Genomic DNA, 25,763 nt, shown 5'->3' on the forward strand with positions numbered 1-25,763 from the left:
CTGGGCCTGAGGAGAGTAATTAGTCTGTCAGTCTTCCTGTGCTGCTTCGCTGTTCACCGTCTGACATCTCAACAGCGAGTCGGACGGCCGCTGCCTTTCCTGACGGCAGCTGAGGTTGAACCCTTGTTGTTTTCACGACCCTTTGGCTCATAGACACCAGCAGAGGCTCAGATTATGCTCTGAAATTAGATAAACAACATATTTGGGGGGAAAAAGCGCAAAAAGGTGATTAAATCTTTCACTGAAAAGGCAAAGAAAGGGAGACTGTGGTCCACAAGCTGTGATGGATCATGGTTTTTCAATGAGAGAGACGCAGAAGATCTCTTGTTGTGAGAATGCTTTAAGGCATTCTCACTATTAAGTTCCTGTTCTCTTTATTGTGAGAATGCATTAAGGCATTCTCACTATTAAGTTTCTGTTTCCCTTTATTGTGAGAATGCATTAAGGCATTCTTGTGAGAATGCTTTAAGACATTCTCCCTATTAAGTTCCTGTTTCTCTTTGTTGTGAGAATGCATTAAGGCATTCTTGTGAGAATGCTTTAAGACATTCTCACTATTAAGTTCCTGTTTCTCTTTATTGTGAGAATGCTTTAAGGCATTCTCCCTATTAAGTTCCTGTTTCTCTTTGTTGTGAGAATGCTTTAAGACATTCTCACTATTAAGTTCCTGTTTCTCTTTATTGTGAGAATGCTTTAAGGCATTCTCACTATTAAGTTCCTGTTTCCCTTTATTGTGAGAATGCATTAAGGCATTCTTGTGAGAATGCTTTAAGGCATTCTCACTATTAAGTTCCTGTTTCTCTTTGTGAGAATGCATTAAGGCATTCTCACTATTAAGTTCCTGTTTCTCTTTGTTGTGAGAATGCATTAAGGCATTCTCACTATTAAGTTCCTGTTTCTCTTTGTTGTGAGAATGCATTAAGGCATTCTCACTATTAAGTTCCTGTTTCTCTTTATTGTGAGAATGCTTTAAGGCATTCTCACTATTAAGTTCCTGTTTCCCTTTATTGTGAGAATGCATTAAGGCATTCTCACTATTAAGTTCCTGTTTCTCTTTATTGTGATAATGCATTAAGGCATTCTCACTATTAAGTTCCTGTTTCTCTTTGTTGTGAGAATGCTTTAAGGCATTCTCACTATTAAGTTCCTGTTTCTCTTTGTTGTGAGAATGCTTTAAGGCATTCTCACTATTAAGTTCCTGTTCTCTTTATTATTATTATTCCGCCAGTTTTCCGCACCTAACTACTCCTGCATACTTTCAGCTATTTCTACAATTTTGCTATCAAAACGTTCAGCTCTTTCAGCAGATTCCTGCTTTCATTCTTGGTGTTTTTAACTTTTACACTTTTTAAGATATTCAGCTTTTATTCTAATTTTCCTGTCATTCAGCTCTTCCAAATCATCTCCCTCTTTCCAACCTAATTATTTCTGCATGCTTTCAGCTAGAGACACCATTCAAACTTTAAATGGGTCACAAGACATTCAGCTATTTCCACTTGTTTAAACTTTTTCAAATCTTCAGCCAATTTTGAAATATGACAGTTTCAAAAACATGAACATTTTTGCTCCTTCTTCATTTTTATGAATGAGTACACAGTTTTTTCAAACAAATTCCTCTAACTTTCACACAGTTTAACTTAGAGAAACAAATTATACCTTACAATGTAGGAAAATGTGTCCTATTTCAGCCAATGTAACTACTAAAGAGCTCACATTTACAGAATTTCAGCTATGAGCCTTGAACCGAGATCAACCTCTCAAATTCTCTGACTATCTCCAATGTTAAGTTTGGTAGTACACAAAAATCACAAAATTCCTTCAACCAACACCTTAGCAACAGTTTTTACTGTTAAAATTGAACTATTTTCAGCTTTTTCAGCATGGTCAGCTATCCCCATTCAGCTCATAAGCATTCTCACTGCTGTTTCGCAGGAACAGCTCTTTCTAGTTATTCTTTATTTTCCTTCCATCCACCTTCTCTCCACTCAGACCTCACAGCCCTAATTTCTTCTCTCTTGACTAAATGAGTGACGGAGGATCATCAGTTACCCTTTTCCTCTGTAAACCTCTCACACACTCATACCGTGCATTGATCGGTAAAGCAGGAGCTCTGAATCGTCCAATCCGGTCGCAGCATTGTGATTATTTTCTGCTTTGCCTTTCAGAAGACGAGTTTAAGATCACATACAGTCTAGTCGAGGAGCTGCTCTTTGAATTTTCTGCGTGTTTGAGATTGAAATGGACTCATAGATTCCTTATCATCATTACAGCGTCAACATGTTTTTATTTTGTGATTCTGAGGCTTCCAACAGCATTTCCATTGGATAAATCAATCCATCATGCTCACACAGCATCAATGCAAAAAGTATCCTGTAGTTATAAAAAGGAATTTCACATCAACTCTGGCAGCTTTGGGCTCTGATCATCCAATAAAACCCACTTATTTGATTGATATATATACATATGTATATATATATATATATATATATATATATATATTATGATTAGGGATGGGCAACAATTAAAATGTTTAATCTAATTAATCACATGATTTCCCTGATTAATCACGATTAATCGCATTTGTACGCAGAATCCAAAAATGAATCCAAAAGTAGCGTATAGCTTTTAGCATTTAGCTTTATTTTAAATGTGCTGCCATATGAATGAAAGTGCCATAACATTTGTTGTGCAAACACACTTTTAACATCAGCATCTTTCTGTAGTTTTTATGTAGAAGCCTCGCTCCACTGTCTGTTTCCTTGAATGACTTGCTGCTATCAGTTGTGTGTTTTGCCTTTAAGTGATATTTTAGACTGGAACTACTACGCTGAGAAGACAATTCAACTTGGCAGAGTTTACAGATGACTTTGGTTCTGTCGACTCCGCCGTCTGGAAGAACTTTAAAATGAAAATGGCCGAGTAAAAGTTCCGTACCCTTCTCCATGTTTGGTGGATCCGCCGATTACTTTCTTTTCCTGTTCCACAGCAGACAGCAACAGACTTTTACAAAATAAAAACCCGGTTCGAGTCTCATATCTGACGGCCCTGTGCTGCATGTTGTTCCCCCTCTCTCTGCCCCCTACTTACTGTCTCTCTGAACTTTCCTATCCATTAAAGGCACAAAAGCCCCCAAAAAATTATTGATTTATCTTTTTTAAATAAAGTAAAATAAAACCTGCGTTAATGCGCGATAAAATATTTATCTGCGTTAAAAAAATTAACGAGTTAACTCGTCCAGCCCTAATTATGACATATATATTATCTCAGATGTCACAGTATCCCGTATTTATTCAAGGGTTTCCGACTGAAATATTCTGACTTCCGCATTTCTTTTGTGTTTTTTTTCCAGAGTCTCCCATTGGTCAGATGCGACCGCCTCACGGCAGCGTCACGCCCCAGAAGAACAGCAACCTGCTGGTCATCATCGTGGTGTCTGTGGGAGCCGTCACCGTGGTCGTGATCGTCATCGTGGCGCTCATCTGCACCAGGCGCTCCTCCGCCCAGCAAAGGAAGTAAGGCGATGGTTCCCCTGTTCACAACACCGAGCCTGAGACGCGCTCGTTTTCAATTCAACTTTATTTATACCGCAAATTACAACAAATCTCAGGGTAACTTCAATGATACAAAACAATGAGGCCAATTCTTACATACAAAGCCAATTTAAAAAGATGTATTAGCTTAGGAAACCAACAGATTGCACCGATCCAATCCCCCATCAGCGTGCACGAGGCGACTGTGGGAAGAAAAAACAGGAAGAAACCTCTGGAATAGTGACCATCTGCCTGACAAAATATGTATTTTGTATGCGAGTTTGAGTAAGCGAGAAGTTCCCGGATGCATACTAGATTCTCCTAAATGTTGGGTATGCATCATGAGGTTACTACTCATACTCAAACTACCCAAGATGCAACGTAACGTGACGTCGCCGATCGTCATTTCCTGTCAAAACGGCAGTTTCAAGCTAGCTACAACGAGGGTAGGTTCACTTCCTGTTTTCAAAACAAAAGCACCAATTGTATGGTAATGGCTTTCCCTATGATAAAAGGCAACGGGTATTTTATTTTGTGAAAATAACCGGAAGTGCGTTGCTCACTGCGGCTAGCTTTAGTAGCGCCGAATTCGTGGGGACAAAACTGTAAATAGCCGGTGTTTTGTCAGGTTTTCAACACGTTGGGGATCTAAACGACTACTTTCTCTCCTGAAAATGTTTCAAATGTTGCTAAAGTTTACAGAGTTTAGAGCTTAAGGGAAATCAGCTTCAGGCCGGCTGATTTCGGCTCGGGCAGGAGCGAAATGCATTGTGGGTAAATGCAGTTTGTAGTATGCATCACAGTGTGGGGTCACCCAAAGTGTGCTCGTGTCCACGGCTGCCTGAGCCTGCATGAGGCGGGGTGAAATGTAACAGCTCTTCTGGGCCTTGCTAATCCCTGCTGGGTCACACTCCCGGTGGCCCGCGCTGAGGGCCTAAAGGACTTGATGTCGGGGTCGTGCACGAAGGCTGAGTAAGTCCTCATACCATATTATCCCCTCCGGTCACAGTCCACCCCTCGGAGCTTTAACAACACGAAGCAGCAGTTTCCTCTGGGTACCCGGCTCCTCTCTTTTGGTCAAAATCAGAAGTCCTCAGTTCCCCCGTTTAAAGTTTCAAACACGACTCAGTGGAGGGCTTCACCACCACGCTCCTTCATGCATATTAATGAGGAAACTATGCTGTTCAGCCTCCCAAAGCCCCCTCTGTGGTAATATGTTCACCCTGACAGCCCCGATAAGAAAGAAGAATCCACATTGGAGGAGAAAAAGTCATCATTTACAGTCTGTCTTGCCCTGAAACTCGTTTCTGTGCAGCTTCCACAGCAGAGGAAGAGTTCATGAAGAGTTTAGAGTTCAGCACAAATCTGCACCGTTCCTCCACAAGCAGAACATTTACAGCAGCAACAACAAAGCTGCACACTGCAGAGGTCCCAGGGAGCAGCGTGTTTCTGCATAATCCACTACAGGGGGGCCACCACCTACTTTCTGAGGGGTATGACCCCCCCCATGAATCTTATTTATCAAGTATGGCCTCTAAAGACTTCATAGTTTATTGTAAACATCACACTTTCCATGTTTTTGGGAAATTATTCTTGTTTTTATTTTGAAGCAAGTGCAAAATGTCCAACATCTGAACAACAGTTAGTACTTAATACTAATATTATACTAATATATTAATATTTTATTAATATTTATATATATTATATTATTATCAATTATTATTATCAATATATATATATATCAATATTAATATATATAATATATATTATACATATTAGATTTTATATATATATATATATATATATATATACAATTGGTAATATTCATATAATATTAATATATTAGTATAACATTAATTAATAATATTATAAAATAGTATCTTAATATATTAATATAATAATAATAATAATAATAATACTATGTTAATATTATTAATATAACTTAATGCATCAATGTTTCCACAGAGAGACAGCTGTTAGAAGACTTTCTTGCAGGTTTCCTTCTGATTTATTTATTTTTTAACACATTAAGCGGCAGGATGTTCATCAATCAGCCCACTAATAATGAATTATGAGGCATTAAGAGTGACTCATCGTTTATATTTATAATTTAATATTTATATAAAGATAAAATATATAATGCTCACAAGAGCTCCTGGTTATTTATTTATAGACTAAATCCATCCGCCTCTCTTTAAGATAATCCACAGACATGCAGGGAGGCAGCCAAGAGAAACGCTACAAAACAGAGAGATTGGACGATTTGAAATAAATTCATTCTGGAGCATCCCTTTGTGCACACCCTCAACAGTTAGCGCTACGCAATTTTCTGCGTCTGCGCTTGCTCATTTTGGGTAAAAAGGGTCAATTTAAGGGTAAATTTCAGTTATTTTGTTTAATTTAGTGCCCAAATTACCCCAAAATTTAATTAAAACCTGTTAGCGGAACTAGCGTAAATGTCATTTTTCCGTTCCGCCACTAATTCGACTGCGACTGAAATGGAGACTCGTTCCAGTTCTGGTGAGCCGGTGTGAATTGTTGTCTCAGTTTCCTGTTGTTAGCTGACAGAAGCGGCACCTTAAGGATCCTGCTTTTACGAGCAATGGAGTACGAGATGGAAAAAAATATTTCAGTCAAGTTACAGAAACAGCAACAGTCGGGACACTTGTTAGTCTTGGAAATTAATTCCACACCGTCACCGTCATGTCCTCCTTTTTGATTTTGAAACAGAATCCTTGTGTTGTTGTTAATAATTATGCTAAATAACTCATTTTTACGCCATTTTTGGTTTAAATTTTTTTTTTTTAAACTCGATTTCGGTGCGTTTGCCAAATGTCGGGCTCATCCGCCGCCTGCAGGTGAACCCGATAAAGTGTCCGGTGAGTGTATAATGAATATATGTGATGAATGGCAGTGGTCCCAGCATTGAGCCCTGAGGCAGTCCTACACTAATAGGTCTGAATAACTTTTAACTTTGTAGGATTCACTGTGTTACAAGCTTCATGTAAACCTAGAAAAAGTGTTGCTGCAAAGTGTTGCTTGTTGTCCAAGGATTCTATTCATTCATTCTTAGGCCAGAAATATACCTGCTTTTCATCATAGACACACGTGTTTATCCCGGCTGCCTCTTTGTTGGGAGCATCCTCAATAATTAGCGCTACGCGCCTGAAAACCTTATTAAAAAAGGTAATTTTCAGTAATTTTGTAACAGATTAACCCGGTAGCTGCGCTACCCAAAACTTAATTGAACTCGTTAGTGGAACTAGTAGAAATGTTATTTTTCCTATGCGCCGCATATAGTGCACGCCCACTTTCTGCGCCACTGATCCAATACATAGTATTATTATTAGTAGTAGTAGTAGTATAGTATTATTATTATAGTAGTAGTAGTCGTAGTAGTATTATAGTATTATTAGTAGTATTATTATTATAGAATTATTATTATTATTATTACCGCAGTATTGTTATTATAGTATTATTAGTAGTAGTATTATTATAGTATTATTATTATTATTGTAGTAGTAGTAGTAGTATTGTAGTATTATTAGCAGTATTATTATAGTATTATTGTATTATTATTATTATTATTATTATAGTATTATTATTGTATTTCATAACTTAAATGTCCATATTTTAGCTCGCATAATCAGGTTTAATATTCTTTTGTGATCCAGTTCATGACGATATGTGAACCGCTTTGATCCACTTTACAGGGTTGTAGTTGATTTATAATCCAGTTCAGCCGTTTCTGGGGGTGAAACGAACAATAACCATCATCCCACACTTGTGTGTTTTCTTCTCTTTGATGTCCACAAATGTCAGTGAGTGGATCTGCCCACTGACGCCCCACTTTGTGTTTTTCAGGAAGAGGGCGAGCCACAGCGTCAGCAAGAGGAAGGGCAGCCAGAAGGACCTGAGGCCCCCCGACCTGTGGATCCACCACGAGGAGATGGAGATGAAGAACATGGAGAAAGCTCCCAGCGTGGCACCGTCCGGGCGCGACTCCCCCATCCAGTCCTGCCAGGACCTCCCCCAGGTGGCACACAGCCAATCAGAGAGCCAGATGGGCAGCAAGAGCAGCCACTCAGGTTCAGCATCAGTTCTCACTTACTCAGCAATTTATTTTTATTTAAATGCAGTCTGTGTGATCTAAGAGTTTTCATGATTATTTATTTTGATTTTTGGTTTTAATTTGACTTTGAAAACCAAAATCCATCAAGTCTTCTTAACTTTTTCACTGGTCCCTCCTGAGATGGAGATCTTATGTAAGGTCCCATCTGTATCCTTACATGTGGAAAACGTGCACAGCGCCGGCATTTTAAATGTTTCACATTCTGTCTTCGGTTCCATTCAGCTGATTAATTTTATCTGTAATGAGTCCTGATTAAATTAACAGTCATATTAAGCCCGATTCATCGCTGATAATAGAGGAATAGAATGGAAAAATACTTTATTCATCCCCCAATGGGGGAAATTCAAATCAGTCAAACAGCTCAAAAAATTATTAATATTTAAAATGACAACAATAATAATACAAATTCTAATAAAAATACTACTACTACTACTACTACTACTAATAATAATAATAATAATAATAATAATAATAAGTGACTAAATAAATAAAATAATTTAAATTAAATTAAATCAATTTAAGTAAAATAAATAATAATGAAGTGCATTAAGTAAAAGATGCCTGAATAATGTCTCTCGGTGATAAACAGAAAGCAGAAAAAAATGTCCGACCTGTTGTGATGTTCCAGGTGCCGACGCTGACGAGGCATCCAGCGGTATTTCCACTCTGGACCGCTCGCTGACCACCAGGAGGGGAACCCGAGGCAAAATGATGATTCCCATGGACTCGCAGCCAAGCAACACACGTAAGTAGCACCGTGTGTGTCTGTGCATTTCCTCACTGTGAGGGTCTGTAACCCAGCAGGTGTTTTTACATTACATCACATTACGGTCATTCTGCAGACGCTTTTATCCAAAGCGACTTACAATAAGTGTGTTTCACATCGGGAGGCAAAAGAACTTCAGGTCACAAGAAATCATAAGTGCATTTCCTTCCAAAACCAAACAGCTAAGAGCAAAACTAGTGCTAGCGTAAGTGCGGTAAGTCAGGTACAGAGACAAATGGGAAGACATTTAGGAAACAAAGAGACAATTTAGGAAACAAAGACTATTTAGGAAACAAAGAGACTATTTAGGAAACAAAGAGACAATTTAGGAAACAAAGAGACTATTTAGGAAACAAAGAGACTATTTAGGAAACAAAGACTATTTAGGAAACAAAGACTATTTAGGAAACAAAGAGACAATTTAGGAAACAAAGACTATTTAGGAAACAAAGAGACAATTTAGGAAACAAAGAGACTATTTAGGAAACAAAGAGACTATTTAGGAAACAAAGAGACAATTTAGGAAACAAAGAGACAATTTAGGAAACAAAGAGACTATTTAGGAAACAAAGACTATTTAGGAAACAAAGAGACAATTTAGGAAACAAAGACTATTTAGGAAACAAAGAGACTATTTAGGAAACAAAGACTATTTAGGAAACAAAGAGACAATTTAGGAAACAAAGAGACAATTTAGGAAACAAAGAGACTATTTAGGAAACAAAGAGACTATTTAGGAAACAAAGACTATTTAGGAAACAAAGAGACAATTTAGGAAACAAAGAGACAATTTAGGAAACAAAGAGACAATTTAGGAAACAAAGAGACAATTTAGGAAACAAAGAGACTATTTAGGAAACAAAGAGACAATTTAGGAAACAAAGAGACTATTTAGGAAACAAAGAGACAATTTAGGAAACAAAGAGACTATTTAGGAAACAAAGAGACAATTTAGGAAACAAAGAGACTATTTAGGAAACAAAGAGACTATTTAGGAAACAAAGAGACAATTTAGGAAACAAAGAGACAATTTAGGAAACAAAGAGACAATTTAGGAAACAAAGAGACTATTTAGGAAACAAAGAGACTATTTAGGAAACAAAGAGACTATTTAGGAAACAAAGAGACAATTTAGGAAACAAAGAGACTATTTAGGAAACAAAGAGACAATTTAGGAAACAAAGAGACTATTTAGGAAACAAAGACAATTTTGGAAACAAAGAGACTATTTAGGAAACAAAGAGACAATTTAGGAAACAAAGAGACTATTTAGGAAACAAAGAGACTATTTAGGAAACAAAGACAATTTTGGAAACAAATAGGTGCGTAAGAAGCTGGGACGAAACAGGTGATGTTTCGGGGCGAATCCTCCGGATGTTGTAGAGGAGGAATCGGCAGGAACGGGTCACTGATGCCACGATGATTTTTTGTCTTCTCTGTCTCACAAGTTATTTGTGGCTCGAGCTTTCTACGGTCTGTGTTTATCGGGCCTGTCGGACGAGCCGGCATCAGGTGGTTCTGTGCGATTTAAGCTCTGCAGCTCCATCGTTTCAGTCCTAAAACCCAGCGGCGCTCCCATGAGACTGACAGCAGACGCTGTGGCGTGTTGCTGAGACGTTAAATGTTGCCTTTGATTCTGTGTGGGCAGCTTTAGGAAACAAACTACGAGTGTGAGCTCTGACCAGTGCAGGTTCCCCTGCTGCATCACACTGTTTAAGAGTCTCCCTGCAGCCGGATGTTTGGATAACAAGCTTCAAACTGTGGCGGATGATGTAGCACGTAGCAGTTAATTAGCAATTAGCTGTAAATAGCATGCATTAACTCCAGTGGAAAGAAAGGCTCCGACTCTGCTCCTGTTTATGTTTAGGCATCCAAAGCGCCTCAGGATGAGGATATGATATCAAAGCTGTGTGACATTCTGTTCCTGTTCATTATCCCTCGTCTGCTGGAGAAGTATCAGTTGAACCCGAGTATCTGACTGATGTTGAACGTTAAAGCTGCATTAGTTTTGATGCAGGGCTCTAGACTAACTTTTTGCACTGGTTGCACTGGTGCGCCTAACTTTTTTTTTTTTTTTTTAACTTTTTTTAAAATTTATTTTATTTATTTTATTTATTTTTTATTATTATTATTATTATTTGATTTGATTTTTTTCACAAAAGTTAGGTGCACCCAAATTTTCAACCGCATTGCATTTAACGCCGCAGTTTTACAGGTTCACTTTTTTTTATTTTTAAATCGCTGTCCATATATGCAATATTGACTTGTAAAGGATTAACTAGCAATCTGGTCAAAATAAAGTTCTTTATTTGAAGCACAATTCTATAACTTACTGAACTTAACTTACTAACTACTTACTGAAACTTACCGAGAAAGTGTTGGTGCTTAAAGTGCTTCACTGGCCTGAAATTTAAACTTAAAACATCCATCCATCCATCCATTATCTATACCGCTGAATCCGTCGATCGGGTCGCGGGTGGGCTGGAGCCTATCCCAGCAGTCAATGGGCGAGAGGCGGGGTACACCCTGGACAGGCCGCCAGTCCATCGCAGGGCCACATAGAGACAAACAAGACAAACAACCATACACACTCACACTCACTCCTAAGGACAATTTAGAGATGCCAATCAACCTAACATGCATGATTTTTTGGACAGTGGGAGGAAGCTGGAGTACCTGGAGAGAACCCACGCATACACAGGGAGAACATGCAAACTCCACACAGAAAGGCCCCAGCTGGGTGTTGAACCTGGAACCTTCTTGCTGTGAGGCGACGGTGCTAACCACCACACCACCGTGCAGCCCAACTTAAAACATCTCAAGATAAATTAAATAAAAGCAAACTACATAACGCATACTCATTGATCAGACAGTATGCAGAGTGTTTACCCACAATGCATTTCGCTCCTGCCCGAGCCGAAATCAGCCGGCCTGAAGCTGATTTCTCTTAAGCTCTAAACTCTGTAAACTTTAGCAACATTTGAAACATTTTCAGGTGAGAAAGTAGTCGTTTAGATCCCCAACGTGTTGAAAACCTGACAAAATACCGGCTGTTTACAATTTTGTTCCCACGAATTCGGCGCTACTAAAGCTAGCCGCAGTGAGCTAACGCACTTCTTGTTATTTTCACAAAATAAAATACCCGTTGCCTTTTATCATAGGGAAAGCCATTACCATACAATTGGTGCTTTTGTTCTGAAAACAGGAAGTGAACCTACCCTCGTTGTAGCTAGCTTGAAACTGCCGTTTTGACAGGAAATGACGATCGGCGACGTCACGTTACGTTTCATCTTGGGTAGTTTGAGTATGAGCAGTAACCTCATGATGCATACCCAACATTTCAGAGAATCTAGTATGCATCCGGCAACTTCTCGCTGACTCAAACTCGCATACTAACTCAAAAAGTTAGTAGGAGAAGTATGCGGTTTGGAACACAACCGGAGACTGTCAGAGTCGCGTTGACTTTATTTTTATTTTTTTTCCTCGAATGGGTGGTCGGTGCGACCTCAGATTTTTTTTTAGTCACACCATTGAGAAAATATGTCGCACTCTAGAGCCCTGTGATGGTCATCTCTACTCGGGGTTTCTGTGTCTGCTGCTAAATTTCTGGTAAACAGCTAGCTAGAATTAGCTAGAATGTTTGCTAGAATCTGCTAAAGGCTTTTAGGTTTATTTCTGACGCCTGTAAGTTGTTATTAATCTTTCAACAAAGCTGAATGTAAACCCTGAAACTGAAGTAACGTCTAAGAAACAGAAAGTCCAGCAGGGGTCGCCCGGGGTCGCCTGTAAGGCGTTCATCCAACACTTTAAGCTCATTTAAGGATTATTTTGGCCACAGTTGAGTACTGATGGGCATTACAAAGAGAGGTAAAGAAGCGGGTTATTCTTTCTTTTAGATTACCAATGGTTGGGCTGTATCTAACACACAGGATGGAGATCATTTATGAAAACGTTGTGATTTTAGAAGATCTCTGAGTTTGTTTGCCTCCAGGACTGAAACTACGACGACTCCACAAAGGCTGTTTAAAGCTAATAAAGATGTTATCGCAGCATTGTTTGACGAGGCAGAGATGACCCTTCTGTGAGGTTAGCAGCGTTTTTGCTTTCTCAGTCTTTAAGAGATGCGTCTTCTTTAGTCTTCACAAAGCTTTGAGGTGTGTTTGTGCTCATTATCCGGCTGCAGCATGAATCCTCCTCCACAGAGATGAGAACCAGAGGCTGAGTTCTGCTGCTTCTCCCCGCTTCGGTACACATGCTCAGCCGTGGAGCAGCAAATCACCCCGAGACTTAAAAATTTCATAGCAGTGTGGTAGCGTTCGCTCTCCCCTCAGACTCCTTTCATGTTCCCTGTTTTACTACCCCAAACAAATGGTGCTTCATGTCATTATCCACTGAGAAACACTGGTTTGTGTTTCAGGAATGCTGCACTTTGTGCACCTGTGAGTGTTTTAGGCTCCAGTGGGGTGAGCACCATGTAAATGTGGCACACATCCTTCTGTAGATGCAAAAAGCTCAGTGTTTGGACTGAAATATACCCGTTCACTGCTGAAACGGAGCAAACTCTGGAGGAATCTGGGACTAAAAACACGAATACCACCACAACTATTATGATAACTGTTGATGTGAAGCAATTTGCTCGTTTCCAGGGAGTCTGACGTTGACATTATTGTCATTATCTTGACATTAAGTTATTATCTACATCATGCTTTAATTGATTAAATCTTTAACCGCTTTGTAATGCAGCTATTTCTTTTAGCAGAACTAGGGCTAGACGAGTTAACTCGTTAATTATTTAACACTGACAAATATTTTATCGCGCATTAACGCAGGTTTTATTATTTATTTTATTCTGTAAAAGTCTGTTGCTCACAAGCTTTTATTTTGTAAAAGTCTGTTAGGGCTGTTAACGCAGGTTTTATTTTACTTTATTTATTTAAAAATAAATAAATAAATAAAATACGTTTTTGGGGCTTTTGTGCCTTTTAATGGATAGGAAAGTTCAGAGAGACAGGAAGCAGAAAGAGGGGGAACGACACGCAGCACAGGGCCGTCCGATGCGGGACTCGACCCAGGTTTTTATTATTGTAAAAGTCTGTTGCTCACAGGCTTTTATTTTTAAAAGTCTGCTGCTCACAGGCTTTTATTTTGTAAAAGTCTGTTGCTCACAGGCATTTATTTTGTAAAAGTTTGTTGCTCACAGGCTTTTATTTTGTAAAAGTCTGTTGCTCACATGCTTTTATTTTGTAAAAGTCTGTTGCTCACAGGCTTTTATTTTGTAAAAGTCTGGTACTCACAGGCTTTTATTTTGTAAAAGTCTGTTGCTCACAGGCTTTTATTTTGTAAAAGTCTGTCGCTCACAGGCTTTTATTTTGTAAAAGTCTGCTGCTGTCTGCTGTGGAACAGGAAAAGAAAGTAATCGGCGGATCCACCAAACATGGAGAAGGGTACGGAACTTTTACTCGGCCATTTTCATGTTAAAGTTCTTCCAGACGGCGGAGTCGACAGAACCAAAGTCATCTGTAAACACTGCCAAGTTGAATTGTCTTCTCAGCGTAGTAGTTCCAGTCTAAAATATCACTTAAAGGCAAAACACACAACTGATAGCAGCAAGTCATTCAAGGAAACAGACAGTGGAGCGAGGCTTCTACATAAAAACTGCAGAAAGATGCTGATGTTAAAAGTGTGTTTGCACAACAAATGTTATGGCACTTTCATTCATATGGCAGCACATTTAAAATAAAGCTAAATGCTAAAAGCTATACGCTACTTTTGGATTCATTTCTGGATTCTGCGTACAAATGAGATTAATCGTGATTAATCAGGGAAATCATGTGATTAATTAGATTAAACATTTTAATCGTTGCCCAGCCCTAAACAGAACTCTTTGTAAAAGGCTTCCTGGCATTGAGGAAACCGAGCGATGAAGTGTTTATTTTTTAAGTGGATGAAAAAATGTTCTATTATGGCCATGAGTTTTAAACATTTCAGCATTCTTATAACGAGAACCATTTAAACACTTCACATTTATCAAGAGTGAAAGTAAACAAACAAAATAAAGATATTGATCTCATGTCTTTAACAGTTCATTTAGACCACATCCTAAAAAAAGTCTCAGTTTGTAGCTTGAGAGAGTCGCAGAGTTTTTCCATTGCATATATATCCCGAGTCTAACCATTCTTCTATGGTGGGGGGGATCTGGCTTTAACCACCATCTTGAAATAGCCTTTTTAGAATAAGCAGCACTTTTTAATCTCTATCGTCCCATCTGTCAAAAGTGATACTCCCTGAATACAAAGTGTAAAATCTTTGGAGTATGTTAACCCCAAAGACAGCTTCTAGGTGACAGCGTATTTATCTGCAGTATACAGATAAGACTGGGCAAACCCCTGTTTTCTTTTAGCATAGTTCTTTGTAAAAGGCATCCTGGCATTGAGGAAACCAAGCGATGAAGTGTTTAAAGGGCAAGTTTGTTCTTTTCTCCCATTAAAGAGGAAGCTGTGCAGCAGTAACTGCCCCCCTTATTCCTGAGCTGGGCTTTTGCATCGTCTTTCTTTTCTTTTTTTTCCTTTAAGTATATTTTTTATTCAAGAAAGCACAAAGTAAGATTCATTTCAATACAATATCTTGAATTGGATTTGTTTTCTTTTTAACAAACAGAACCCACCCACCCACAACACCCATATACTGCTGTAAAGGGGAAAAAAACACATATAAGCATAGATAACAAAGTTAAATAAATGAACAATGCAATAAATTAAATAAATAAATAAAGGGAAAAACAGTAAAAATGATAGTAGTAATGCTAGTAAGAATTAAAGTGTCCATACAGTGATGAGAAAATTGAGAAAAATAAACAATAATAATAATAATAATAATAATCTTGAGTCTTGGGATTTTTAAAGTACTCAATTAGAGGGTCCCACATCTTGTGAAATTGTCTTGTTGAGCCTCTAGAAAAGTATTTAATTTTCTCTAATTTCAAGAAAAACATTAATTCGGTGAGCCAGACAGACACTTTGGGTGGATCAGGGGATTTCCAATGTAAAACTATAATTCTACGGGCTGTCAAAGATGCCCAGGCAAACGCGTTCATCTTGTCAATGGGTAGCATGTGCTCATCGTCTTTCTGAAACAGATGCCATTGATGTCTCTGGAAAAGCTGTTTCTCTGAAGGCCGCATGAAGTTTCAGGTGGGGGAAGTAGGAAGTTATCTGCCTCTGAGGCCTGCAGGCGAAGCTTTAAGGGGCATCAGTGGGGGTAACTTTGTGTTGGGATGCTTGTTAAAGGTTCTATCAGCTGGTGATGATCGACGGTTCCTGATGCAGCGAGTCTGATGGATCAGAGATCACAGGCGTCCAGCTGAGGCGGACGTGTTCACCCTCGAGCTGCTGAGTTTCACACTGATTCCTTAAATCATTTAAAGATATTCTTCACTTCAGAGGGAGATTTCTGTAAGCGGATCTTTCTGTGAGGATTTTACTCACCCGGTTTTTTGAAAAACTGGAGATTCTTGTTCCTATCTTCGCTCCTATAAGACTTTGTGCCCCAGCTCTGACAGAGATTTTAGAATAAAATCATGATTAAAATCCCCTGTTGACGTTATATCATTAAGTTAAGCCCTAAATGTCCCCACACACCAGCATTTTTCCATGCATATAAACAAAATAAATGAAGCTGAGGAGGGAAAAACATGAAATATCTCAGATTGAAGCTGTCTGCGAGCTGTTTTCCATCCCATCCCAACTTTTTCTGTTGTAAATCTCAGGAACCAATGTTTTTATATTGATTTTACTACTACTTCTTTATTTATAAAGCTGCGACAAAGTGCTGTACAGATGAAAATCAAGACAACAGAAACAGTAAAACACGAAGTAAGAGCAAAAGTCTCAACATGTGTTCTCCTACTACTCCTACTAACTTTTTGAGTTAGTATGCGAGTTTGAGTAAGTGAGAAGCTCCCGGATGCATACTAGATTCTCCGAAATGTTGGGTATGCATCATGAGGTTACTACTCATACTCAAACTACCCAAGATGCAACGTAACGTGACGTCGCCGATCGTCATTTCCTGTCAAAACGGCATTTTCAAGCTAGCTACAACGAGGGTAGGTTCACTTCCTGTTTTCAAAACAAAAGCACCAATTGTATCCTAATGGCTTTCCCTATGATAAAAGGCAACGGGTATTTTATTTTGTGAAAATAACCGGAAGTGCGTTGCTCACTGCGGCTAGCTTTAGTAGCGCCGAATTCGTGGGAACAAAATTGTAAACAGCCGGTATTTTGTCAGGTTTTCAACACGTTGGGGATCTAAACGACTACTTTCTCACCTGAAAATGTTTCAAATGTTGCTAAAGTTTACAGAGTTTAGAGCTTAAGGGAAATCAGCTTCAGCCCGGCTGATTTCGGCTAGGGCAGGAGAGAAATGCATTGTGGGTAAACGCTCCGCATACTGTCTGATCGATCAGTATGCAGAATGGAAGTATGTAGTATGCGGTTTCGAACACATACCATGTAAACTTTAAAAAACAAATAAAAGAATCTTAAAATGAACCCTAAATTAGAAATTTTGGGCTTCAAAATAAGACGTCAATGGGCCCAGATCAATAAGGGATGTTTCACAGAGGCTGCTGGGACAAAAAAAAACATCACTTCTGTTTTCTTGTGGTCTCTCCTGGTCTCCCACGGAGCTCCATTACTTTAAATAATGTTACAAATGTAGATTTTCTTCTGGTACGTGGCATATTTGCCGCATTGTGGTAGCTTTGGGTTATGATGACAGTGAGATGTTTCATCCTTCTTTCACTTTCCATCCTTCCGCTCGGAGAAAGAGGAGACTTTCAGGCAGAGATAGAAATGAATAGAGAGACACATTCTGTGAAAATTATACAGATAATTAGCCTCTTTTTTCCCTCAAAACAACTTGGAGGATAGATGGGACTCGGAAAATATCTAAAGACGAGGATGAGAAGGAAAAAGATGGAGTTGTTTGGTGTTTTTTGCCCTTATTTTGAGTTTTCAGGCTTTACTCAGTAACTGATATGGAAACAACTAAATTCCTGAAGTAAAACTACAGGCTGTTAAATGTACCTTAAGTATTCCCAAACATTTCAATGCAACAGATGCAACATGAGAGGTAAAAGGGAGATTTGAGACGTTGTGGAGCTCAGTAACAGTTTCATTCTGAACTGGTCTCTGAGGAAAAACAGCCAAACATAAACTAACAATAAAGATCAACTCAACTGCCTGTAATATATTTAGAGGCAGTGGCTGCATAAAAATACACAACACAGTCCCCGATGCCCCCTCAGGCTCCATTTTTGATGATGTCGTATGACATTAAAGCATCAGTTTTTAGGAGCAAAGCCTGGAGAGCTAGTGGAGAAGTTAGCACCAACTAGCTGGAAGCACCAGGGCCGGAAGCACCAGGGCCGGAAGCACCAGGGCCGGAAGCACCAGGGCTGGAAGCACCAAGGCCGGAAGCACCAGGGCCGGAAGCACCAGGGCCGGAAGCACCAGGCCTGGAAGCACCAAGGCCGGAAGCACCAGGCCTGGAAACACCAGGGCCGGAAGCACCAAGGCTGGAAGCACCAGGGCTGGAAGCACCAAGGCTGGAAGCACCAGGGCCGGAAGCACCAGGACTGGAAACACCAGGGCCGGAAGCACCAAGGCTGGAAGCACCAGGGCTGGAAGCACCAGGGCTGGAAGCACCAGGGCTGGAAGCACCAGGGCTGGAAGCACCAAGGCTGGAAGCACCAGGGCTGGAAGCACCAAGGCTGGAAGCACCAGGGCTGGAAGCACCAAGGCTGGAAGCACCAGGGCTGGAAGCACCAGTGCCGGAAGCACCAGGGCTGGAAGCACCAGGGCTGGAAGCACCAAGGCCGGAAGCACCAGAGCTGGAAGCACCAGAGCTGGAAGCACCAGGGCTGGAAGCACCAGGGCCGGAAGCACCAGGGCTGGAGGCACCAGGGCTGGAAGCACCAGGGCCGGAAGCACCAGGGCTGGAGGCACCAGGGCTGGAAGCACCAAGGCCGGAAGCACCAGGGCCGGAAGCACCAGGGCCGGAAGCACCAAGGCTGGAAGCACCAAGGCTGGAAGCACCAGGGCTGGAGGCACCAAGGCTGGAAGCACCAAGGCTGGAAGCACCAGGGCTGGAAGCACCAAGGCCGGAAGCACCAAGGCCGGAAGCACCAAGGCCGGAAGCACCAGAGCTGGAAGCACCAGAGCTGGAAGCACCAGGGCTGGAAGCACCAGGGCCGGAAGCACCAAGGCTGGAAGCACCAGGGCTGGAAGCACCAGTGCCGGAAGCACCAGGGCCGGAAGCACCAGGGCCGGACGCACCAAGGCCGGAAGCACCAGGGCCGGAAGCACCAGGCCTGGAAGCACCAAGGCTGGAAGCACCAGGGCTGGAAGCACCAGGGCCGGAAGCACCAGGCCTGGAAGCACCAAGGCTGGAAGCACCAAGGCTGGAAGCACCAGGGCCGGAAGCACCAGAGCTGGAAGCACCAGGGCTGGAAGCACCAGGGCTGGAAGCACCAGGGCTGGAAGCACCAGAGCTGGAAGCACCAAGGCTGGAAGCACCAAGGCTGGAAGCACCAGAGCTGGAAGCACCAAGGCCGGAAGCACCAGGGCCGGAAGCACCAGGACTGGAAGCACCAAGGCTGGAAGCACCAGAACAGCCTCGTTGGGTATATTGAGCCGGGGCTTGACGATCAGTGAGGGGTGTATTTCTAAAGAAAGCAATAGAAAATGAATCACCATCTACCTTGCATACATTTGCTTCCTATAATTGAGAATCTTTAAACATTTCTGGCTGAATTACGGTATTAGAGCAGAGGGTAAATAGAGTCAGAGATGTGGCCACATCAGCATATTCTTGATCCCCTCTCACTGAATATGGAAAAAGCTAAAGAGACGTACCTAAAGCAATCCGAAGGCCACATTTCTTTACTATAAATACACCTTTATTTCACTTTTACAGCATCTGGTGACACTCTTTTGCTTTAAGGGAACACTCAGATTTCTGCTCCTTGTTTTTAGGGATATGGATTTAGGCTGAAACATCGCAGTGGAGCAGAGGAACATAATGTGAGTTAATAATCCAGCTGTGCAACGTTTAAATGGGAATGTTTTGGTCTGTGCGGATGCAAAGCACCTAATTAGGCTGGTCACATGCTTCTGAGCACCGAGCTTCGGTGGGTAACCACCCTGCTCTCAGGCTTCCTGTTCCTCTACTTATCTCACCTTGTTGTTGTTGTTTACTGCAGCTGTAACCGTGTTGTTGTTGTTTACTGCAGCTGTAACAGTCGGGTTACACTGCTGCGGTGTTATATTCTCGTTAGCGTGTAGCGAGCGCTCCGGTGAGTTTACACGCGTGTGATATTCAGCTGACAGTAAACCAGGGAAACCCTTCAGGCCTCCTGGGATCCCACAGACCTCCCCTTTTTATTTTGTCTTTGCATTTTCAGAGTTGAAATGAATAATAAACAAACATTTAAATGAAAGCACTTCTCCTTTAAAACGTGACGATTCTCTGAATTAAGCAACAATTAGCAGCAATTAATGATAATTCAGTCAGTAAACGGAAATAAAAGTAGTGACAGCACACTACAGACAACTGTAAGATTAAAAAAAAATTTAAAAATTAAATTTTAAAAATTGTTTACTGCACAGGAATCGTGGAGCACAGGCAGAATGCGTTGGCCAGTTTAAGAATCATGGAGCGGGTTCTTCAACCCTCAAACACATGATCTGGGTGTGTCGGTTTGGCTTTGAGTCGTCCACTGTCCTCGGACTTCAGAGGACAGTTTGGGTTGTTTTTTGACTCATGTGAACACACTGAATGGGTGATTTGTGTTAAAGGGTCCAGGCTGACAGGTCCACGATAGATCCTGTGAACTCAGAATGTCACCATGTGAGGTTAACGTGAACAGTCCTGTGCTCGTGCACGTCGATGCTAATGCGAAGCTCGTTGTGTGTTTATTACCACAACCTTAAAGCTCCCTGGTCCTCTGGTCCTGCTGATGTGTTGCTGCTCAGGAAAGAGCTGGAAACGTGGCAGCCATTCACCAGTTCTGCTCAGGCTAACCTGCCTGCTGCTTCTCGGGACTAACTTCATATTGCTCCTTGAATTCCAGTTTAACTCACAAAGTGAACAAATTCACGTGTTGAGCCAAGATAAAAGAGATAAAATTTAAATGTTTGCCTGAAAAAAGAAACTAAAGAATGTGGTCCTTTCTGAGGAAATGTGTCTTCATTCTGATGGTAGTTTCAGTCTCTTTCCCCTTAGTTTCAGTCTGTTTTTCAGTCTCTTTCCCCTTAGTTTCAGTCTGTTTTTCAGTCTCTTTCCCTTTAGTTTCAGTCTGTTTTTCAGTCTCTTTCCCTTTAGTTTCAGTCTGTTTTTCAGTCTCTTTCCCTTTAGTTTCAGTCTGTTTTTCAGTCTCTTTCCCCTTAGTTTCAGTCTGTTTTTCAGTCTCTTTCCCTTTAGTTTCAGTCTGTTTTTCAGTCTCTTTCCCCTTAGTTTCAGTCTGTTTTTCAGTCTCTTTCCCCTTAGTTTCAGTCTGATTTTCAGTCTCTTTCCCTTTAGTTTCAGTCTGTTTTTCAGTCTCTTTCCCCTTAGTTTCAGTCTGTTTTTCAGTCTCTTTCCCTTTAGTTTCAGTCTGTTTTTCAGTCTCTTTCCCCTTAGTTTCAGTCTGTTTTTCAGTCTCTTTCCCCTTAGTTTCAGTCTGTTTTTCAGTCTCTTTCCCCTTAGTTTCAGTCTGTTTTTCAGTCTCTTTCCCCTTAGTTTCAGTCTGTTTTTCAGTCTCTTTCCCCTTAGTTTCAGTCTGTTTTTCAGTCTCTTTCCCCTTAGTTTCAGTCTGTTTTTCAGTCTCTTTCCCTTTAGTTTCAGTCTGTTTTTCAGTCTCTTTCCCTTTAGTTTCAGTCTGTTTTTCAGTCTCTTTCCCTTTAGTTTCAGTCTGTTTTTCAGTCTCTTTCCCCTTAGTTTCAGTCTGTTTTTCAGTCTCTTTCCCTTTAGTTTCAGTCTGTTTTTCAGTCTCTTTCCCCTTAGTTTCAGTCTGTTTTTCAGTCTCTTTCCCCTTAGTTTCAGTCTGATTTTCAGTCTCTTTCCCTTTAGTTTCAGTCTGTTTTTCAGTCTCTTTCCCCTTAGTTTCAGTCTGTTTTTCAGTCTCTTTCCCTTTAGTTTCAGTCTGTTTTTCAGTCTCTTTCCCCTTAGTTTCAGTCTGTTTTTCAGTCTCTTTCCCCTTAGTTTCAGTCTGTTTTTCAGTCTCTTTCCCCTTAGTTTCAGTCTGTTTTTCAGTCTCTTTCCCCTTAGTTTCAGTCTGTTTTTCAGTCTCTTTCCCCTTAGTTTCAGTCTGTTTTTCAGTCTCTTTCCCTTTAGTTTCAGTCTGTTTTTCAGTCTCTTTCCCTTTAGTTTCAGTCTGTTTTTCAGTCTCTTTCCCCTTAGTTTCAGTCTGTTTTTCAGTCTCTTTCCCTTTAGTTTCAGTCTGATTTTCAGTCTCTTTCCCCTTAGTTTCAGTCTGTTTTTCAGTCTCTTTCCCTTTAGTTTCAGTCTGATTTTCAGTCTCTTTCCCTTTAGTTTCAGTCTGTTTTTCAGTCTCTTTCCCTTTAGTTTCAGTCTGTTTTTCAGTCTCTTTCCCTTTAGTTTCAGTCTGTTTTTCAGTCTCTTTCCCTTTAGTTTCAGTCTGTTTTTCAGTCTCTTTCCCCTTAGTTTCAGTCTGTTTTTCAGTCTCTTTCCCTTAGTTTCAGTCTGTTTTTCAGTCTCTTTCCCCTTAGTTTCAGTCTGTTTTTCAGTCTCTTTCCCTTTAGTTTCAGTCTGTTTTTCAGTCTCTTTCCCCTTAGTTTCAGTCTGTTTTTCAGTCTCTTTCCCTTTAGTTTCAGTCTGTTTTTCAGTCTCTTTCCCCTTAGTTTCAGTCTGTTTTTCAGTCTCTTTCCCCTTAGTTTCAGTCTGTTTTTCAGTCTCTTTCCCTTTAGTTTCAGTCTGTTTTTCAGTCTCTTTCCCCTTAGTTTCAGTCTGTTTTTCAGTCTCTTTCCCTTAGTTTCAGTCTGTTTTTCAGTCTCTTTCCCCTTAGTTTCAGTCTGTTTTTCAGTCTCTTTCCCCTTTAGTTTCAGTCTGTTTTTCAGTCTCTTTCCCCTTAGTTTCAGTCTGTTTTTCAGTCTCTTTCCCCTTAGTTTCAGTCTGTTTTTCAGTCTCTTTCCCCTTAGTTTCAGTCTGTTTTTCAGTCTCTTTCCCCTTAGTTTCAGTCTGTTTTTCAGTCTCTTTCCCTTTAGTTTCAGTCTGTTTTTCAGTCTCTTTCCCCTTAGTTTCAGTCTGTTTTTCAGTCTCTTTCCCCTTAGTTTCAGTCTGTTTTTCAGTCTCTTTCCCTTTAGTTTCAGTCTGTTTTTCAGTCTCTTTCCCTTTAGTTTCAGTCTGTTTTTCAGTCTCTTTCCCTTTAGTTTCAGTCTGTTTTTCAGTCTCTTTCCCTTTAGTTTCAGTCTGTTTTTCAGTCTCTTTCCCCTTAGTTTCAGTCTGTTTTTCAGTCTCTTTCCCCTTAGTTTCAGTCTGTTTTTCAGTCTCTTTCCCTTTAGTTTCAGTCTGTTTTTCAGTCTCTTTCCCCTTAGTTTCAGTCTGTTTTTCAGTCTCTTTCCCTTTAGTTTCAGTCTGTTTTTCAGTCTCTTTCCCCTTAGTTTCAGTCTGTTTTTCAGTCTCTTTCCCCTTAGTTTCAGTCTGTTTTTCAGTCTCTTTCCCTTTAGTTTCAGTCTGATTTTCAGTCTCTTTCCCCTTAGTTTCAGTCTGTTTTTCAGTCTCTTTCCCCTTAGTTTCAGTCTGATTTTCAGTCTCTTTCCCCTTAGTTTCAGTCTGTTTTTCAGTCTCTTTCCCCTTAGTTTCAGTCTGTTTTTCAGTCTCTTTCCCTTAGTTTCAGTCTGTTTTTCAGTCTCTTTCCCTTAGTTTCAGTCTGTTTTTCAGTCTCTTTCCCTTAGTTTCAGTCTGTTTTTCAGTCTCTTTCCCTTTAGTTTCAGTCTGTTTTTCAGTCTCTTTCCCTTTAGTTTCAGTCTGTTTTTCAGTCTCTTTCCCCTTAGTTTCAGTCTGTTTTTCAGTCTCTTTCCCTTTAGTTTCAGTCTGTTTTTCAGTCTCTTTCCCCTTAGTTTCAGTCTGTTTTTCAGTCTCTTTCCCCTTAGTTTCAGTCTGTTTTTCAGTCTCTTTCCCCTTAGTTTCAGTCTGTTTTTCAGTCTCTTTCCCCTTAGTTTCAGTCTGTTTTTCAGTCTCTTTCCCTTTAGTTTCAGTCTGTTTTTCAGTCTCTTTCCCTTAGTTTCAGTCTGTTTTTCAGTCTCTTTCCCCTTAGTTTCAGTCTGTTTTTCAGTCTCTTTCCCCTTAGTTTCAGTCTGTTTTTCAGTCTCTTTCCCTTTAGTTTCAGTCTGTTTTTCAGTCTCTTTCCCTTTAGTTTCAGTCTGTTTTTCAGTCTCTTTCCCCTTAGTTTCAGTCTGATTTTCAGTCTCTTTCCCTTTAGTTTCAGTCTGATTTTCAGTCTCTTTCCCTTTAGTTTCAGTCTGTTTTTCAGTCTCTTTCCCTTTAGTTTCAGTCTGTTTTTCAGTCTCTTTCCCTTAGTTTCAGTCTGTTTTTCAGTCTCTTTCCCTTTAGTTTCAGTCTGTTTTTCAGTCTCTTTCCCTTTAGTTTCAGTCTGTTTTTCAGTCTCTTTCCCTTTAGTTTCAGTCTGTTTTTCAGTCTCTTTCCCCTTAGTTTCAGTCTGTTTTTCAGTCTCTTTCCCCTTAGTTTCAGTCTGTTTTTCAGTCTCTTTCCCCTTAGTTTCAGTCTGTTTTTCAGTCTCTTTCCCTTAGTTTCAGTCTGTTTTTCAGTCTCTTTCCCTTTAGTTTCAGTCTGTTTTTCAGTCTCTTTCCCTTTAGTTTCAGTCTGTTTTTCAGTCTCTTTCCCCTTAGTTTCAGTCTGTTTTTCAGTCTCTTTCCCTTAGTTTCAGTCTGTTTTTCAGTCTCTTTCCCCTTAGTTTCAGTCTGTTTTTCAGTCTCTTTCCCCTTAGTTTCAGTCTGTTTTTCAGTCTCTTTCCCTTTAGTTTCAGTCTGTTTTTCAGTCTCTTTCCCTTTAGTTTCAGTCTGTTTTTCAGTCTCTTTCCCTTTAGTTTCAGTCTGTTTTTCAGTCTCTTTCCCCTTAGTTTCAGTCTGTTTTTCAGTCTCTTTCCCCTTAGTTTCAGTCTGTTTTTCAGTCTCTTTCCCTTTAGTTTCAGTCTGTTTTTCAGTCTCTTTCCCCTTAGTTTCAGTCTGTTTTTCAGTCTCTTTCCCCTTAGTTTCAGTCTGTTTTTCAGTCTCTTTCCCCTTAGTTTCAGTCTGTTTTTCAGTCTCTTTCCCTTTAGTTTCAGTCTGTTTTTCAGTCTCTTTCCCTTTAGTTTCAGTCTGTTTTTCAGTCTCTTTCCCTTAGTTTCAGTCTGTTTTTCAGTCTCTTTCCCTTTAGTTTCAGTCTGTTTTTCAGTCTCTTTCCCCTTAGTTTCAGTCTGTTTTTCAGTCTCTTTCCCCTTAGTTTCAGTCTGTTTTTCAGTCTCTTTCCCTTTAGTTTCAGTCTGTTTTTCAGTCTCTTTCCCTTTAGTTTCAGTCTGTTTTTCAGTCTCTTTCCCTTAGTTTCAGTCTGTTTTTCAGTCTCTTTCCCTTAGTTTCAGTCTGTTTTTCAGTCTCTTTCCCTTTAGTTTCAGTCTGTTTTTCAGTCTCTTTCCCCTTAGTTTCAGTCTGTTTTTCAGTCTCTTTCCCCTTAGTTTCAGTCTGTTTTTCAGTCTCTTTCCCTTAGTTTCAGTCTGTTTTTCAGTCTCTTTCCCCTTAGTTTCAGTCTGTTTTTCAGTCTCTTTCCCTTAGTTTCAGTCTGTTTTTCAGTCTCTTTCCCTTTAGTTTCAGTCTGTTTTTCAGTCTCTTTCCCCTTAGTTTCAGTCTGTTTTTCAGTCTCTTTCCCTTTAGTTTCAGTCTGTTTTTCAGTCTCTTTCCCCTTAGTTTCAGTCTGTTTTTCAGTCTCTTTCCCTTTAGTTTCAGTCTGTTTTTCAGTCTCTTTCCCCTTAGTTTCAGTCTGTTTTTCAGTCTCTTTCCCCTTAGTTTCAGTCTGTTTTTCAGTCTCTTTCCCTTTAGTTTCAGTCTGTTTTTCAGTCTCTTTCCCTTAGTTTCAGTCTGTTTTTCAGTCTCTTTCCCTTTAGTTTCAGTCTGTTTTTCAGTCTCTTTCCCCTTAGTTTCAGTCTGTTTTTCAGTCTCTTTCCCCTTAGTTTCAGTCTGTTTTTCAGTCTCTTTCCCCTTAGTTTCAGTCTGTTTTTCAGTCTCTTTCCCTTTAGTTTCAGTCTGTTTTTCAGTCTCTTTCCCCTTAGTTTCAGTCTGTTTTA

The 25,763-nt window shown here is 40.2% G+C and overlaps 1 protein-coding gene across 1 annotated transcript in view; it reads left to right on the forward strand.

Annotated features, from left to right (window-relative positions):
* Positions 1-25,763, forward strand: part of dcc (DCC netrin 1 receptor) — a 368,701-nt gene that overhangs the window by 292,307 nt on the left and 50,631 nt on the right. Inside the window, exons 23-25 of the mRNA XM_075455474.1 lie at positions 3,350-3,512; positions 7,395-7,618; positions 8,291-8,407. Coding sequence (XP_075311589.1) covers positions 3,350-3,512; positions 7,395-7,618; positions 8,291-8,407 — 504 coding nt within the window. The remainder of the gene's footprint in view (positions 1-3,349; positions 3,513-7,394; positions 7,619-8,290; positions 8,408-25,763) is intronic.

The sequence above is a fragment of the Odontesthes bonariensis genome, chromosome 22 (assembly GCF_027942865.1).
Source record: "Odontesthes bonariensis isolate fOdoBon6 chromosome 22, fOdoBon6.hap1, whole genome shotgun sequence".
NCBI lineage: Eukaryota > Metazoa > Chordata > Actinopteri > Atheriniformes > Atherinopsidae > Odontesthes > Odontesthes bonariensis.